General features: G+C 45.5%; 1 protein-coding gene across 1 annotated transcript in view; it reads right to left on the minus strand.

Moving 5' to 3' along the window:
* The window catches only part of SCN4A (sodium voltage-gated channel alpha subunit 4), a 1,135,018-nt gene that overhangs the window by 723,390 nt on the left and 393,063 nt on the right, over positions 1–18,565 (minus strand). Inside the window, exon 4 of the mRNA XM_069238085.1 lies at positions 11,643–11,732. Coding sequence (XP_069094186.1) covers positions 11,643–11,732 — 90 coding nt within the window. The remainder of the gene's footprint in view (positions 1–11,642; positions 11,733–18,565) is intronic.

The following is an 18,565-nucleotide window of genomic DNA, read 5'->3' on the forward strand; positions in this document are numbered from 1 at the left end:
TCAATGCAGCCAGTAAGTGTCACTTTGTGCAACACGTGTGTCATCCCTGGGTGTTGTGTGAGAGGGTCTGATGTGTGCAATGCAATGATTAAATGTCATGTGAGAGCAATGAGATGATGTCATCTGAGTTATGATATGGAAGACATGTCTGATGCTATGTTGAGGATCGAGAATAAGCTGATTTTGCCAACGTGTGCAGCTAAGGAATAGTTGGTGTTAGGAATTGGAAAGCATGCACACACATACATTGATGTCAATCATGATGTGTCTGAGCTGCTTTTACTCTGATAAGCATGCCTGTTGCCAACATATGTGTCACAGCACTTTTGACAGCACTGTGTGCCAGACATAGCTTTCAGTTACTCAGGAAACGGTACATATGTTGTACATGTTTAGAGGTCTCTAGGTGGCTTATGTAGGAGACACTTGCAACAACTGTGCCTCACTACTCTTAGGATTTTGAGTGAGGCAGCGGTCATGAAAGGAGCCTAATTGTGCTGGCCAACAGTCAGTTGAGTACACAATACAACTCTGCTCAAGCAGGTTGTGAGATATGTCTACGGTACATAGCAGGCTAGATGTGTGCAGATATACCAACATGGTCTACCCATCATGATATTTGTGAGTGATCTAGGTCACATCACGTGTGCATAGAATGTGAATGGTAAGTGTGTGCCTGGTAAATAGATGTCTGACATGCATGTGCACATGTTGTTCAATATATAGGAATACTGTAACTGCACCCAGTGCACTGCCAATCTTACTTTGCCCCTCAGGGCATCCATACAGCCACCATATGTGTGTGCCGCGTTACCAAATTTACACAACATAGCATAGGGTAGCGGGCAATAGATACCAATTCTGTAGGCAACATAGATGTACTGTTCATGCTTTGGACAAACCATATGGGCACTAAGCCTGAACTGTACACGTGGGCCCATTGTGAGCAATGGTGTGCCCCCATGTAACGCGTGTTCTGAGCAGGTGTTAATCCAAGGACACATGAATGATGTTTTGACAAACTTTAGAATTGCCACTGGTAAGTTTCCTGTCCCCCATCAGATGACCCTCACCTTGCATCCATGATGCCTGGCCAAGGCTTGAAGTAGCACCAGGGGTGTCAAAGTGGTGGACTGCATTCATTGTGCCACGTATTGACTATGGTACAGGGATTCAGGTAGTGCCACTTGATCCTCACTGGCCTGCTGACACAAATATTGAGCAAGGACACAGTAGTCCATTTAACTGAGGGGCCTGATGTTAAACAATAGCCGTTACCCCAGTTAGAAGTACATGATACTGCAGATGACTCGTATGTAGTTTGGATCAATTTGGAGTTTGCCAGTGTTGTGGAATGTGTGATGGACAGCATGTGTAAATTGATGATGCTTTGTACATTGCATGTATGTTCTACCACCAAAAAATGCTGTATTTAATGCCATGTTCTCCTCATGTTTCAGCAGCCAGTATGACCCTAGTGGAAAAACACACCTTTGAGAAAAGGGCTGACAGGTACTGGCACATAATGACAGTACAGGCCAGGTACCAAAAGATGGAGAAGAGACATTGGAGTAAGAAATTGACTGGGGCTTGGGGTAAATTTTTAAAAGGGGGACCTCCGCTACAGCTCACAACTGGTCAGGCCACATCGAGGAAGAAATCTGGGACCAGGGGCCCTCTGCAGGCCCTAACTCCTCCACGTCAACAGCACCAGTCCACAGCCAGGCACCTCAACAGCCACCTGTTCCAGCCACAAGCTCCACATTTGGGGTAGATATGAGATGGGACATGGCAGCCAGGATAGCAAGGCTGGATAAGTTGGAGGGAGACAATGCCCGTAATTATAAACTTCTAAAGTACTGTAAGATAAACTGAAGAAGTTGTAAAATACTGTTTGCCATGTGCTCCCAGTTGCTCCCTCTCCCTTTTACTGTTGTTAAATTATTAAGTGGGTTTTAGGTGGGTAGTGTTAGGATAGTAAAATAGTGTTGTTTAGGTGTAGGTTAATGTTAGTATAGTTGGGGGCGCGTTTAAGTACTTTGAGGGTGAGGAGGGGGTTATGTTTTTTTTTAATGTTTATTAAAAAAATAAAAATCTAAAATATATATAAATATATACACACATAAATAAATATATTATATATATATATATATATATATATATATATATATATATATGTGTGTATATATTTGTTTAGGTAATAGTTTAGGTACGTACATGTCTAGCCTTAGTTTATGTTGTCCTACTCGTGTATTGTCACTTAAGTGGGAGTGGAGGGACAATGTTTAGAGTGTGGCATTACATGTGTAAGATTAGCTTAGAATAAGATAGATAGGTGTAATTCAAGTTAAGTTAGTTTAGGTTAGTTTAGTTTAGAGTAGTGTATAGGATAGGTTTAGATATGATGTTTTTAATACTGTATGTTTTAATAAATCCTGTTAGTATTAGACAATTATGGGGGTCATTACAACCCTGGCGGTCTGTTTTGGAGGAAGCAGCGCCAACAGGCTGGCGGTGCTTCCAGGGGCGTTACGACCGCGGCGGAAGCGCCGGGGTCGCACCGCCGGGACCAGCGGTTTCCCACCACATTGGTCCCGGCGGTTTAAATCCCCAAGGTCAGCGCTGCTTACAGCGCTGCCCAGAGGATTACGAGTCCCCCTCCCGCCAGCATTTTCATGGCGGTAAGAACCCCCATGAAAAGGCTGGCGGAAAGGGGAGTCGTGGGACCCCTGGTGGCCCCTGCCCATGCCAATGGCATGGGCAGTGCAGGGGCCCCCTGCCACGGCCCCATGGAGCTTTTCACTGTCTGCTATGCAGTGAAACTGCACTTGTCACACAGCCGCAACACCGCCGGCTCCATTTGGAGCCGGCTCCCGTGTTGCGGCCGAGATCCCCGCATAATAGACCCCGCGGTTGCCGCCCGCCAACGTTGTAATGAGGACCTATATCTCCATGTGCTCATGTGTGCACTTAGCTAAGTAGGAGGAATGGCTTAGGGTCTGCATTTTGTCTTTATTTCCTTTGATGGCTCTGTGCATCCCCTATAATGAAGGAGCTATCATTGTGTATGTATACGGTATCCTTGACAGGTAAGTATGGAACTTCAACTGTCCTTTCTGGGGTCTGGCAGCATTATTGTTGGAAAGTGTGGCACATATGCCATTAACCATTTTTGGGTCTGTATCCTGCCACACTGACAGCTGCCCATCACTGATTAGATTTGCCTTTTCCAATTCACACATATTAGTTGTACTGGTGCTCTCATCTGGGCAAATTACCGTACACTTGGTTCAGACCCGTACATGCCATATGTCAACTTCAATGGCTATCTGTTCAATACATGTATTTAATACTCTGTAAGTTGGTTGTAGCCCACAAAACCATCATCCACCTTTTTCATGTTAGGATCCTAGTGTGTCTGACAGTAATGCACACATGTAATTATGTTCTGTTCTCATTGACATGGCTTGACACATTGCATACATTTAGCTGAGTGGATGGATCACAGTAAACTTTGAAATGTTACATGTGAACAAGGTGATTTATTTACAGGTGCAAGTGTATTTTCCAATGCTATACAATGGCCCATTCACAGATCCCATGAGAGATCCTGAGCCATTTGTTGTACAATCAGAGTGCAGGTGTAAGGGACATGTCACGAGACATGGTTAGGAGAAGTGTGTATTAGTAAGGAGGTGTCCAAATTGCCAATAGGTAAGATTTGAGACAATGATAGTACAGAGCAGACAAGTCAACAGTGGTTGAGTGAAGAGGATGCATTGCCACCTGTCACAACACTGGCATGATCTTAGCACAGAACTAAAGAGATACTGTCCTTGTGGCACAGACTGGTGCTAACAAGTGTTTTTCCTTGTGAATGTTATTCCTTCCGCATCTTGATCCTCTTATGTGTGTGGTGCCTCCTGTGCCATGGGTGGTGCTGTTGTTGAGGTTCAGGGGGCTACACACACATCAGGGGATAGAGATGTGGAGTTAAAAGTCCCGGCAGCTGCCATTTGTAGGAGCACAAAGCATCACTGCAGCAAGAAGGAACTGCTGATTTCTCAACACTGCAGCCATGTCACGGTGGTAGGCAGCCATGTTTTCCCTGCAGGAGGACACTTCCCACTGAATGGACTCCACTGCCTTCTGTATAGCCCCCAGTCTGTTGTCTATCATGCTGCTGCCACTTTGGGAGGCCAACTGTTGAAGCCTCTGCCTCAGAACAGCAGCTAAGTTGGCCAGGGACTCCTGGAGTCCACTTAGCAGGGAGTGGGTGCCTCTGATGGCAGATGAGTTGTCCTTATTTGAACTGAGGCACCTCTGCACTCCCTCCAGGCTGCCTGCCATGGTCTCCATCCCCACCCACACCTGCTTGGCCAGCTCCTGCTGGACTCCTACCACTGTCCTCTGGAAGACAATGTCTGGGTCCTTGGTGTCCAGGGCTGTGTCAGTACTGACTGGTGCTGTGGGATGGTAGCTGAGTGGTTCAAGTGGAGACCCGGAAACACAGTGTATCCTCCCTGCAACTGGAGGTTTTGTCTGAAGGGAACCTAGGACATCCTGGAGAGTCTCGTCATTGATGGTAGGCAGCTGGTCATCCATGTAATTTGTAAAATCCGGGACAGGCAGATTGACAGGAGGTAAGGCATCATCCTCTGTAATGAGATAGTAATATGTCAATCTTGGATTGTGGTGGCTGTTGACATGGCACATCATTTACTTGCTACTGGAGGCTCAGTGACATTTTACAGACCCCAGGATGTAGTTGTATATTATGTGCAGCAATGTGTATCACACATGGGGAAACCTCACAAGGTATTTTTTTTACTTGGATCCCACACCACCTACTTCCTTGCAGGATCCTTGTCTCTGTCGCTGACACCATGGTGGCATGTAATTTGGCTTTCTATTCACCATGTAGGACATGACCACAGTAGTTTAATGTGTACTGTCACTCTTTTGGTGCTATAATGCATTGGCACCATGAATGGTGGAACTAGTGCAACATAGCACAGGTAGGTCCATTGCATACAATGCTTGTGTTAGATTCTCATCTGCCTGTAGCAGGCCTCACACATGTGCTAATTGGAAGGGATAGTACATCATTATGGTTTGTCTGCCCCATTAGTTTGTCCCTCCCTAAATTTGGGATATTTCCTTGCACACAGCGTATCTGCAACAGGCATATGTTGGTGGAAGAATGTAGAATGTAGGTCAATGCATGTATTTTGAGACTGTGTTGTTGTGGCACAAGGAGAATGTGCAGCTTGGATCCACATGGACAACTATTTGTATGATGATACAGTTGCATTACAAGCTAGTGACATTGTGCTGGTAGTACAACGTTGATGCCACTTGTGCAAGTTCTTAGGCATGTTGATTGTCCCACTAAGCAGTACACCAACCATTTACACAACACACTCAATCTTGTCAGATGGTGAGATTCCAGCTACTTGTACAGCTGCACAAATGATTTTCGCTTACATGTCCCATGTGTTGTATGAGTTCACTTTTGTGGCCCTTCTCAAATGGCTCATGGAGTTGTGTGAGAATTGTTGTTGGTCCACTCTGTGCAGTGTGCTTTCCACAGGTTGCACACTTAAGGCCTGATTTTTTCTCAAGTGGCACAGTTCAGTGCAGCAGCCATATCTGTTGCACGGCGCAGCACCAGTTATGAAACGTAGGAATGCCTCATGTTTACTGGAATACCGCACACCCCTGAAATTTGCCTTGCTACTGCACACTTTTGTTCTCCCTGCACCAACGCAGGCATTGTTGCACCATGATGAAGGGGGGCCTGCGTTGAGGGACTAGATTGTTTATGTGCAGGGAGGTGTCCCTTCCTGCACATGTACAAGATATTGTGGCAAGGTCGCATTTCAATGTGTGGTGCAGAATGCAGCACACATGAGAAGGGCAATGACAAAAGAACTACTAAAGCATTTTGTCTTGTTATGCCATCCTGACATCCTGGGGTGGTATTGAATGCATTCCCAGTCTCTGATGTACATGTTGTGTTGGATCTGGGGCAACAACAATATGCAATGGGCACTGCTGTGCCACAGCCACACTAATTACAAGTCCCTTCCAGACAATGTGCTGCTTATTTACTTGTTGGGGAAAAGCCATAGTATGTGGCTTATGTCCACGTTGTGAATATGTCAGAGTGTATTGCGCAACCAGAGCATCACTACAAGTGTTGCTTGGGTGGCGATGGGGCATTCTGATTCAGGCCCTATGTGTCACGAGAAACCTTTAGCATGCATTGAGTGTGTCCTATGTGCCTCCCCCTTCTGCCATTTGTGAGATTCCAGATAGTCCCCCCGTGCAACTTACCCTACATTTGTGGTAGTTCTTAGTAGTCTGAGCTGTCCTGTCCTGCGATTCCAGTGACCAGCACCTCTGGGATGACCACTGCCGCAACCTCCTCCAGCTCATCCAGGTCCTCCTGTCGTGCGGGATTTCCACCTTCACCCTGCAGTGCTGCCTTTCGGTTCCTGGCCAGTTTCTCCTTAGTCCTGCACTTGCAATTGTGTCAGCGCTTCTTGCAATCGTGACAGTACTCCTCACCTTTGCCACGTGGTTGACTTTATCTACTATTGCCTGCCATAAGGCCTCTCTCCTACCTATTGGCAATTTGGGGGTGACAAAGAGCTGGTGTTGGTGCTCCGTCACCTCTCTGACCAGGATGTCATGCTCCTCCTCACTAAAGCAACACTTCCTCTTCCTCTTCACCTTCTCCTGGGACTTTCCTGGATCCTCCTGGCTGGTACCTGGGTGATTGGGGTCTCCCTGGAGTCTCTCCTGCCCTGCATTCTCCATCTGCTCTTTCCAAATGTTTATTTCTTGCTTGTGCATTTTTTTTATGCTAATGCAGTTAAATATGGCGCTAACCCATTTTGCATAAAAAATACATGCTGCAAAACTATCTAGCTCCACTTTTGCAGCATTAGCGTAATTTTTTCTTGAAACATGTCGCTATGGTTAGCGTTGGTTTTTTTTACGCTAATATTTCCTAAGCGCCATCATGCGTAATTTTTCAAATATGGCACACTGATGGCGCTAGGGAATGATGGCAGCTTGCGTTAAAAGTTTTGACGCGCAGCTCTGCGTTATATTTCATAAAACTGTCCTTGTGTGTCTTTAGGTGCAGTTATAGACTGCTTTAGGTAATTGATACTAATTCTTAAATATACATATCAGAGCACCCTATGCTTTTGGCTGTTCGGTCTATCATTCCTCCGCCAATCATTGAGACCCATTACTTGATTATCATACAATGAGCAAATTAATACCAAAGAAACTAGCGACTTGAAAGGGTACCATTTGAGGTGTTGCTCTTTGCCCTCTATATGTCACAGTTCAGAAATGACATACATGGGGTCCGCCATGTTGCTGCACATTTTTTTTTTTATTATTTAGCCATTGGCAAGTATGCAACTAGCTAACCAGGATTTCCACTTAGAATACATTTTGTAAAAACATTATATGTTAGTGGAGGATCTGAAGTATAAATCGGCTTCAACAGGCATCCCTCCGCTACAGTAGTTCATACTTCAGAAAAAAAAAACAGCAAGGTGTTGGTGTCATGTTTAGGGATCCCCAGTAATCCTGCGCATAATGAGGTGTTACCTGTTTTTGGTAAATGTTGTATGTACATTTTTGTGTCCACAAATATTCTGTTTTATTTGGGCTGGACCCTGTGGTAAAACTTAACAAATGTTCATGAACATATGCACAAACCTGATCATGAACAGATAGCAATTCAAAATATATTTTCATTAGAAAATGTAAATAATTGTAAAATGGGGTTTTCTTTGTCAGGAATTTTGGGGGGTTGCCTCATATTTCTCGATTATCACTTTGATGTATTCAAATAAAAATATGATGCAATGAGCAGGAGGCTGGTGCACAGAGGATTGTTTAAGGAGAATAAGCTCCTTCAGAGATTCTGGTGAACAAAAGTCTAGCTCACTAGTGCTTCTGATCCTATGAGAATTCTGATGCAGAGACACAATACCTTACTGTGGCCTTCAATACAAGTCTGATTGATGTAGGTGCCAGATATTCAATTGACCCTGGTATGCTAGGGCCATAACCCAGCAATTGTAAATTTTGTTCCAAGAATGGGACGAAACCAGCAGGGCCCATTGTTAGAAATTGGGTTTCTAGTTGGCTGGAGTATGTGCCTAAGACAGGCAGAAGCCACCATTCTAGAGAGGGCAAGTCAGTTACACACCAGAGATAACCTGTGTTTAACCTCTGGCAGCTTGCTGCAGAGCATTCAGGCTTATCGCCAGAGGCACGCGTTTGTGCCACACCCCCACATCAGTGACACAATAAATACAGCACAAAAGAGACTTTAGACAAGATTATATAAAACTATAGTATATGGTTTATAAAATTGACCCAAAACGGTGTTATTCATGCACACTATACTGTCACTCAAAGTATTGATTATCCTTAAAAATGCAACGCAAAATGACACATCAGTGAATATGTTGGGCATAAGGTGCAACAGAATATTAGTACAATTTACGCAACTTTATTTTGGGGCAAACCACATGTATTTCTGGATATCACCAATAGTTCATGGATAACCCAACTATGCACCTCAGACCATAAATACTCTGCTGATAATGCAGGCTGGTTGATCAATAACACGAGTCTCACACATAATCAAAATAACATAGGACCCCGCATCTCTGTGCTCCTACTAGCAATTTTATGGTACTTCCTCATAAGCCCAGCCGTCACAAACATATTTACAAGTCTCACTGTAGAGCACAAAAGCCCTAGTGCCCTTATTATGGCACTTAAGGTAATTCTGGGATGGTCCCTACCAGAACCAGGCCAATGGCAGTCGGAACTCCATGGCTGCATGAAGTCAAGGGCAGACACTTCGTTTATGTGCTATGCAGGAATTTCTTTGGTGGGGGCCTCCCATCCAGGTCTCACCCCACTGGGCAATAAACAAGTGAGGGAGAGTTCCCCCAAGGTATGGAGAAGGGGAGCACACCTTGTAGCTTACCACAGAGCAACCCTTCTCCTGGTTCTCCCACATGGAGAATCACCAAGGGACAGCTGCCACAAATGTGTGGTGCAGCTGCTGCAGCCCAGGGACTCAGGAGGCTCCTTCTCTGTCTGGGCACTCCTGAACTCACTTCCACCCGGCATAGGGCTGCCAGTAGAGAGGCGGCAGCGTCAGGTGCTCCGATGGGGATCTGCATTATGCAGAGTTGGCAAGCCTCATGCAGGGAGTCCGCAGAGTTGGCAAGCCTCATGCAGGGAGTCCGCAGTGCTAAACAAGGAGTTGTGCTGGGATGCAGCTCTTACAGAAAGGCAGGTGCAACAGCTGTAGTCAGCGGAGCGCTCACTACACGCTCTTTGAGAACAGCTCTAGTGCGCCACACGTGCTGACAGTCTCAAGAGTACTCTCCAAGCATTCAAAGAAGGAAGTGCTTCTCCAGCGCTAAGAGGCAATAAAGAGCTCATACCATGCAGGGAAAGGGTTAGTCAGTGCTCACCATGCACTAATCCCAGAGAATAAGTTAAAGTGTACAGCGCTGGACCTGCGCTAGTTAGAGGTAGGCAGAAAACAGCTCTCAGCTAGCACTGATAAAATAATATTGAAAAGGTGGCTTGGTTGACTGAACTCTAGTCCGAAGGCCATTTTTGGGCAGACCAGTCCCAGGAGAACACTTTGTGAGCACCAAGAGGCAGGCAGGTCAGCACACAACAAGCAAGGTGTTTAAATGGTGGTTCCTCCTGGCAATCCAACAGTAGCTGATGACTCACAGTCAAGGAGCAGTTGATAGCAGGGCATCAAGTAGAAAAGCAATCCAGCAAGTCGTTTATGCCACCCAGCAAGTAGAAAGTAGCTGGGCAACAAGAGAAGAGCAGCCCAGAAGAGTCACTTGTGCAGGGCAGCAGTCCTTCTGACAGAGGTTCAGTGCCAGTTCCAAAGTGCTGTAAAACACTGGATCAGAGCCCCTGTGCTTATCCTAAAAAATGTCTTTGTTCAGGAAGTTACTTCCATGGCACCCTTTCAAGTGTTACACAACGCCCTTTCAACCCAACCCTGGATCCAGATGTCAGTAGGGGGTAAATCAGCGATTATGTGAGGCACGGACACAGCCTATACAAATGTAAGTGCACCCCACCTCCCTTATTCCTAGCCCAGGAAGACAATCAGTATGCAGACGCATCCAGTTCCTCCTGTGTTGTGGCTATCTGGAAAGTATGCACAAAGTGTAGCTGTCAGTCTGCCCTAGACTTGGATTGGAGTCAGGCTGCACAGCACTACAGTTATAAGCACAGAGAAATGCCCACTTTCTAAAATGGGCATTTTTAAAATAGTAATGCAAAATCCAACTACATCAGTAAGCAGGATTTCTCAGTACCGTTCCAAACATACCAAACATGCCCACACTACTCCTTTCAGATCATAAATTACCACTTATAAATATATAAGGGAATTCCCAATGCAGCCCTCACAGTAGTGAAACGTAAAATAGGCTGTTTATCACTACCAGGACATGTAAAACATAAAGGTGCATGTCCTACCTCTTACATACACAGCACTCTACCCATAGGGCTACCTAGTGCCTACCTTAGGGATGATGTAGGTGTAGTAAAGAGGGAACTTTGGTATTGGCAAGTACTTTGAATTACCAAGACAATGTGGCAATAAACTGTGCACTCAGGCACTGGAGTGGTAGGCCTGAGACAAGTTTGAAAGGCTACTTCTGCGGGTGGCACAATCAGCGCTGCAGGACCAGTAGTAGCATTTAATTTACAGGCCCTGGGTATATGGTATAACACTTTACAAGGGACTTTCAGGTAAATTAAATATGCCAAACAGGTGCAAGCCACTCATACAAAGTTTTAGGGGCAAGAGCACATGCACTTTAGCCCTGTTAGCAGTGATAAAATCCCCAGAGTCCTGAAGCCAACACAAAAGGGTCAGTGAAATAGAAGGAGAAGGTGATAACCCTGCAAAAAAGGCAATTTTCATCACCTAGAAGTACTGTTTTTCCCAATTCAGGGAACAAATCTGTTGATATCTTTTGGTGGCGCTGAGCAGAGTAAGGACAGACTGGAAATTGCATTGTCTGCTCATCCTGTGGTGCTACACGAGTCGGGAGGGTGCTGGTCTGGACTGGACTCCCACTCACAGCCCCTCCCCATGCCCTTCCACCACTTTCACAGCTTGTTGAACTGCACCCAACAAACTTTGCCCAAGGTACCTAGGCCCGGAATTATCAGGTCCAGAGACACTGGGCTATCTGAAGTGGTGCAGGGTGGTCTTCTACCTGGACTTAACACATCGTGGAATACCACCACTCTCAATGAGGGCCCGAGTATCCCTGGACCCATCTAACAAAAAATGCATTTCATCAGGGATATGATACCATATACACTATCCCATAGCTATATCGTTTCTTCCATGAACAATATAATGAGCGCAAAATGATAGTCTCTGTAGCCTGTTGCCTCTCCCGATTCATTCCTATAATATGTGGTTTACTTGTGTAAAGTCTTTTGGCTTCTTAGTCCTTACGAATGCCAGGTCATAATAATTTTGGATTGATTTCTACATTCTGTGACTAGAACGCGTTTTGTTAGTAAATACTTACTCGACGTTTTTTGCCCAAGGCGGTGGATCACTCAGTGTCATAAACACGCAATTTGCTAGAATTGTGAACATGATAAACAAGCTGAATAATGTAAAACAAAGTTAAGGCAAATGGTTTCATCTTGTGGCAAGTAGAGCATGCGCAGAGAAAAGCGCAGCGAGCGCTCCATGAACAACATACACACATACAAATGTAAGACCAGTCAATTCCATTGTAATACTGCAACAAAAACAAATATTTAATTTATAGCAAGTGTGATCTGCACAGAGATGATGTCGGTTTTGTATTCTCCAGAGACTCACAGAGGTTGTCACTGCTTCCTGTGACAGAAACAGAAGAAAGGCGGATTATAAGACTTGCAATTATAAAGGCAGAAAGACCGAGAGAAGAGATAACTTTTTCTGTCTGCAACTCGGCAGACTTAAGCTCATAATTAGAGAGGAAGAGGGAGCAGGGAAAAATGAAATATGAGTAGATAGAAAAGGAAAAGAAGGAGGGAATGCTGACTGGAAGGGAGGGTGAAAGAAAGCGGGGACGGAAGGGTGGATAACTAAGTGGATAGCTGGATGAGGGGCAAAAGGATGAGTGAACGGATACGTGCATGGACAGGTGTAAGAATAGCAGAGTGAAGGGAAATCAGCGTGGATGGATAGTTTGCTTTATTGAGGGATGGATGGATGGATGTATTGGTAGATGGATGCACGGATGGATGCATGAACAGATGATGGACGGATGGATGGACTGACCGATGGATGGAATGGGGGAAGATTGATTGGTGGATGAAACAATGAAGGGATGACAGAATGTAAAGGTGAAATACTGGGGATATCAGCAGTTTGATGGCATGGTGAAAGGATGGACAGATAGAAATTTGAATGGAAGAGTTAAGAAAGTTCTTCTAGGGAGGGGTGAGCTAATTCGCTTAGTGCCATCTGAGCTTTGGTTCAAAGTGGGGAGCAAGATGTAGAGAGACAGAGAACAAAACAGAGAATGAGACTGTAAGTGAGAAAGAAGGGAGTAGAAAAGCAGCGTGAGTGTCCGAACAAGAGAGTGGAGAAACTGAGAAAAAGTAAACAAACTCAAAAGAGAACGCGATAAGAGGACTAGAGCGGACTAGATAGTGATAAAAAGGGTTATTTAAAGTGACAGAGAAAGGAGAAGAGAAAAACGTAGTGAAGGATACGCATGGGGACAGACATTGAGAGGGAGTGGGAAAATAAAAAGCACAAAGAAAGAGATGGAGAGACTGCGCAGAGAAAACGAGCGAGCAACAGAAAAAGTAGTGGAGGGGAGCAAGAGATAGGAAGCGTGGGCGACCCCTGGCTTGCCCTTTGTGACCCCAGGCTTCAGAGGTGGCAAATTCAGGGCCAGGAATATAGTGAAAGCTCGTCCTTATGGATGTCAATTGGGGCGCCACTATCTTTGTTTTATGTCAATCTTTTATTACATTAAAAGTGAGTAATAAAATATTATTCACTATTAGTATAATAAAAATGTTAATATGCCCTCCCATGGTAGCTGAGATAAGTAAAAATGCTTTTAAGTGTATGTTGTGTGTGTGCTTGCGGGTGAGTGTCTTTATGTGAGACAGTGTGTGTGTAAGTGTGAATTTGTGTGTATGTGTAAATTTGTGTCTGTGAGTGAAAGTGTACGTCAAAGGGCAGGTAATATTACTGCTGCTACCCCTAGCATTTTGGTGAATTGACGCCCATGGTAACAAGCATTTGCAATGCAATGAGTCTTTCATTCGCTCGAGTTAGAGCTACTCGCATTGTAAGCTCCTAACCGGACTTTTCTTGCCCCATAACTTGAAAATCAAATGTAAAACAGTTATACATAAGCGAGCAGATTCACAGCGCCACTGCCGCCATGAGCATCAGCAATAAAGAGAGACACTAAAGGAAAAAGAAGTTAGCTCGCAGTCAAACTTATTGGCAAAAGTGCAATTAGCCATGTAACAGGGTCGATAGCCAAGGCGGTAACAAAACCTCCCCAAGGAGGGCCGAACTTAAACCATTTACCAATGTCAACAAAGGATTTTTGAAGGACAAGCCCACGAACGAGTGATAGTGATGGGCGTGAGGTGGGCGTTGTTAAAAGCTCAGATACATACCAACACGTTGGAAAAGCAGCACATGCACACTGCTATGCTCGACCTAAAAAGGAGAGACAAAGCGAGGCAGAAAGAAAAAAGAAGTCAAGTGAGATTGAGAATGAGCATGATAGGGAGCCCATAGTGAAACAAAAAAATGCTTGCCTTCCAGGCAGTTTTAACTCTGTGCACAGCTGCGGCTAAAATGGAAATCTGATAGACAAAAGTGTATGATAATTAAAACGAACCTAAATCAAAAGGAAACAAGCATTTACAACACATTTAGTCTTGCATTTGCTTTAGTTAGAGCTTTTGGCTTTGTAAATGCATAGCTAGACTTTTTTTGCCACATAATTTCAGTGGCCCTACATATAACTAAAGAGCTAGCAAGCCCAAACCAAACCCCCCAAAAAAAAAATACCAAACAGAAAAAACGATTACAAACCGTAATCCCTTCAAAACAACCAAGTGATGATGACAAAAAGTAAACTAGTGGAAAGAAAGAGTAGGGGACCAAATTCCTAGGTGTCAATAGCCACTGCTGGTCACAATGAAATATCTCCATGATATTTTCAGTCACACAGAACAAATGTTTCACAAACACAGTTATTAACAGGCATTGCATTTTTCCTTTCAGTAAGGCTACTACCACTTCTTAAAAAACAAAGTAAAAAGTGAATCATTAAAGTCACCCCTGGAAAAGTATGTTATGTACTATCTTTTACTCTTGACATGCTCCGGTTGCTCTCCTAATCAATATGCATCCTAAAGCCTGCTAACTCCTTTCAACTCATGTTCCCTGAATGTTTCTCCCGTCATGACCTCACCAAATGCCTTTGCCACACAAGCATCCCTGCCCAGATGATGTCTAAAGTTAGATACTCATGATATCTCATCACTCGGTCTGTTTGTGAAAAAAACCACTCCATGCACTGATCTCATTCTTCTTTCATCATACCCTCCTCCTTCATCTAGTTTACTCCTCCTATTTTAAGGTAGCTTACTTCCATATATTCAGCACCAAGTGAGCACAGGGGAAGGTAGGCCCAGGAAGCTGCCATGCCCGATTGAGTGCCCCTGCACCCACTCCAGAGGAGAAAACCCTACCAAAGAATACGCTAACTCAATCAGCTGCTTGATCCATCTACCAATAGAAAAAGATGAGGTCTTGTTGCCTTTTGAGGAAGTGCCAAAGGAAACAAAAACAGAATCAGATTTCCTGAAAGACATGGTCTGCTCCAAATATATCAGTAAAACTCCTATCACAACCAACAAGGATCAATCTAAGTCCCACTCAAACTCAGCAACCAATGCAGGGATTACTGTAGAAGCATGTTTCATTTTGTGTGGAATCCATCTAGTCTTGTTCAAGTTTTGTGATATTCAATGATGACAAAGGTCTGGAAAATGTGTTCAAAATTGGGATGAGTGTGGATAAACTAATGTACCCAGACCGATAGCTTATAGTGCAAGGATTGCTTAATTGAGACACCTCATGCGACATGCATTGTTTCATTCACCCAGCAACAGACAGAAATCTGAATGTCCACATAGGTTTAGACAGGGGTTGTGAAGAAACTGTTTTCTTGACACTTTGGAAAGTCCCAATTGTTTGAGTAGTGTGAAGGTCACATTTGTGGTCATATTATATCACAGTGCTTTACTGTAGTTGGTTAGATGCTTAATATATATGTGACATCGTGTATCTTCCGATCAACTTCACACCAACGCTGAAAATTACCCAAATGCCTGGCATACACCTTCAACATGGAAGGCCTACCAGATTGCGGGGTGGCCACTGCTAAGTGACGGGGAATCCCTTTGAGCTGCAACCCCCTCCTCTCAACTTCCAAACTGATAGCTGAAGCCACGGAACTTGAACTGACTGAAGTGGAGAAGGGGAGCAGGGAGCAGAGAATGAGCCAGGGACCCTGAACCACTATAAGCCCAAGAGCAGGAAACCACAATTGACGAGGACAAAAGGAGACCACCAGAATAACCAACCTGGATTTCCTCATCAACCGTGCCAGAAACCTGGGCATAAGAGCAATCAGAGGGAAAGCATACAAAAGATGGTCCAGCCAGGGAATTGACTGAGCATTCCCCCCCCCCCCCAAAGCACCCTCTTGTTAGTTGCGAGCACAACATCTGAGAACCTAAGTATTGAGCCGGGAAGCAAAGAAGTCCAGGAATGGTACACCAAACCTGCTGCTTGTAGAAAAACCTTCAGAGTGAGAGAGAGCTCCTGCGAAGGAGGAAAACACGAACAAAAGCATCAAACACTCCATTGTGCACCCTTTCACATGAAAGGCCACTGAACGCTGAAGATGCCTCTCACCCCACTGGGATAACAGAAGAGCCACTTCGTTGAAGCCCTGATTCGGATTCCCCGCTTGTTGATATATGCTACCGTCACCTGGTTGTCTGAGCGAACCACCAAGCTGTGCCCTACCAGAAGATGACAAAACCCCATGACTTCCCTGAACACAGCCATTAATTCCCTCCAATTGGAAGAGGGTCTCCCCTCCCTAAGAGACCACCAAGCCTGTGGATACCTGTCCACAGTCGAAACCAGAGAACACTCTGACTGCTAAGGACCCCCCCTGGAGAGATTGTGCCACATTGTCCACCACTCCAGTTCTGGAAGGACATCTGGGGAGATCGGAATTAACCTCTCGAAGTCCCCAGAGTGTGGATCCCAACACAACAGCAGGTGGATCCACAAGGGCCTGTGTAGGAGGCTGGCCTGGCTTATAGTGGATACCTTATGGTACTTACACCTTGTGCCAGGTCCAGTTATCCCTTATTAGTAGATTAGTAGTGTTCTAGCAGCTTAGGCTGATATAGGTAGCTATAGCAGAGCAGCTTGGGCTGAACTAGGAGACATGCAAAACTCCTACTATACCACTTATATCATATAGCACTATATCATAAGAAACACAATACTCAGAGTTACTAAAAATAAAGGTACTTTATTTTAGTGACAATATGCCAAAAGTATCTCAGATGATATACTCCCTTAGGAGGTAAGTAAAATACACAAAATATACGCACAAACCAAAATCAGGTAAGTAAAACACTTAGAAAAGTAGTGCAAACACTGTAGAACACAATAGAATGCAATAGGAGACAATAGGCCTAGGGGTAACACAAACCATATACTCCAAAAGTGGAATGCGAACCACGAATGGACCCCAGGCCTAGTGTAGTGTGTAGAGGGTCTCTGGGAGTGTAAGAAAGCACTAAGGGTGTCCAAGATACTCCACCCCAAGACCATGAAAAGTAGGAGTAAAGTTACCCTACTACCCCAGAAAGAAAGTAATGTCGAGATAGGGGATTCTGCAAAGACAACAACTGACTGCAAAGCACTGAAGATGGATTCCTGGACCTAAGGACCTGCAAAGGAAGGGGACCAAGTCCAAGAGTCACGCAAGTGTCTGGGGGGGGGGGCAGGAGCCCAATAAACCCTGGATGAAGGTGCAAAAGGGCCACCTCTGGGTGGAAGAAGCCAAAGATTCTGCATTAACAGAAGGTGCCAGGAACCTTTCCTTTGGTCAGAGGATGTCGCACGACATGCTGGAGGATGCAAAGTTGTTTCCACGCAGAAAGACCACAAACAAGCCTTGCTAGCTGCAAGAGTCGCAGTTGAAGGTTTTGGGTGCTGCCAGGGCCCAGGAAGGACCAGGAGGTCGCCCCTTGGAGGAGGACACAGAGGGGGCGCTCAGAAATACAGAGAGCACACGAAGAAGCAGGCAGCACCCACAGAGGCACCTGAACAGGCGTTCAGGATATCTGAGCATGGTGGTCATCTCAGCACAACAAAAGAAGGTCCCACGAAGTCAGAGGTCAACTCAGTGAGTTGGGCAATGCAGGACGGAGTGCTGGGGACCTGGGCTGAGCTGTGCACGAAGGAAGTCTTGCAAAGTGCACAGAAGCCCTAGCAGCTGCAGATCACGCAGTGAACAGGATTACTGTCTGGTGTGGGGAGGCAAGGACTTACCTCTACCAAATTTGGACAGAAGGACCACTGGACTTTCGAGGTCACTTGGATCCAGCTCCTGTGTTCCAGGGACCACGCTCGTCAAGATGAGAGGGGACCCAGAGGACCGGTGATGCAGAAATTGGTGCCTGCGTTAGCAGGGGGAAGATTCAGTCGACCCACAGGAGATTTCTTCTTGGCTTCCAGTGCAGGGTGAAAGCAGACAGCCCTCAGAGCATGCACCACCAGGAAACAGTCAAAAAAAGGCGGCAGGATTAGTTGCTACAATGTTGCTGGTAGTCTTCTTGCTACTTTGTTCTGGTTTTGCAGGCGTCCTGGAGCAGTCAGCCGTCGATCCGTGGCAGAAGTCGAAGAGAGAAGTGCATAGGAACTCTGGTGAGCTCTTGCATTCGTTATCTGAAGAGAAACCCACAGGAGAGACCCTAAATAGCCCTCAGAGGAGGATTGGCTACCTAACCAGGTAAGAGCCAGGAGGGGTCTCTGAAGTCACCTGCTGGCACTGGCCACTCAGAGGTCTCCATTGTGCACTCACACCTCTGCATTCAAGATGGCAGAGGTCTGGGACACACTGGAGGAGCTCTGGGGACCACCCCTGGGGTGGTGATGGACAGGGGAGTGGTCACTCCCCTTTCCTTTGTCCAGTTTCACGCCAGAGCAGGGGCTGGGGCATCCCTGAACTGGTGTAGACTGGTTTATGCAAGGAGGGCGCCATCTGAGCCCTTCAAAGCATTTCCAGAGGCCAGGTGCAGCTACTCCTCTCAGGCATTTAACACCTATTTGCAAAGGGAGAGGGTATAGCACCCTCTCTCAGAGGAAATCCTTTGGTATGCT

Source organism: Pleurodeles waltl, chromosome 6 (genome assembly GCF_031143425.1).
Source record: "Pleurodeles waltl isolate 20211129_DDA chromosome 6, aPleWal1.hap1.20221129, whole genome shotgun sequence".
Lineage (NCBI taxonomy): Eukaryota > Metazoa > Chordata > Amphibia > Caudata > Salamandridae > Pleurodeles > Pleurodeles waltl.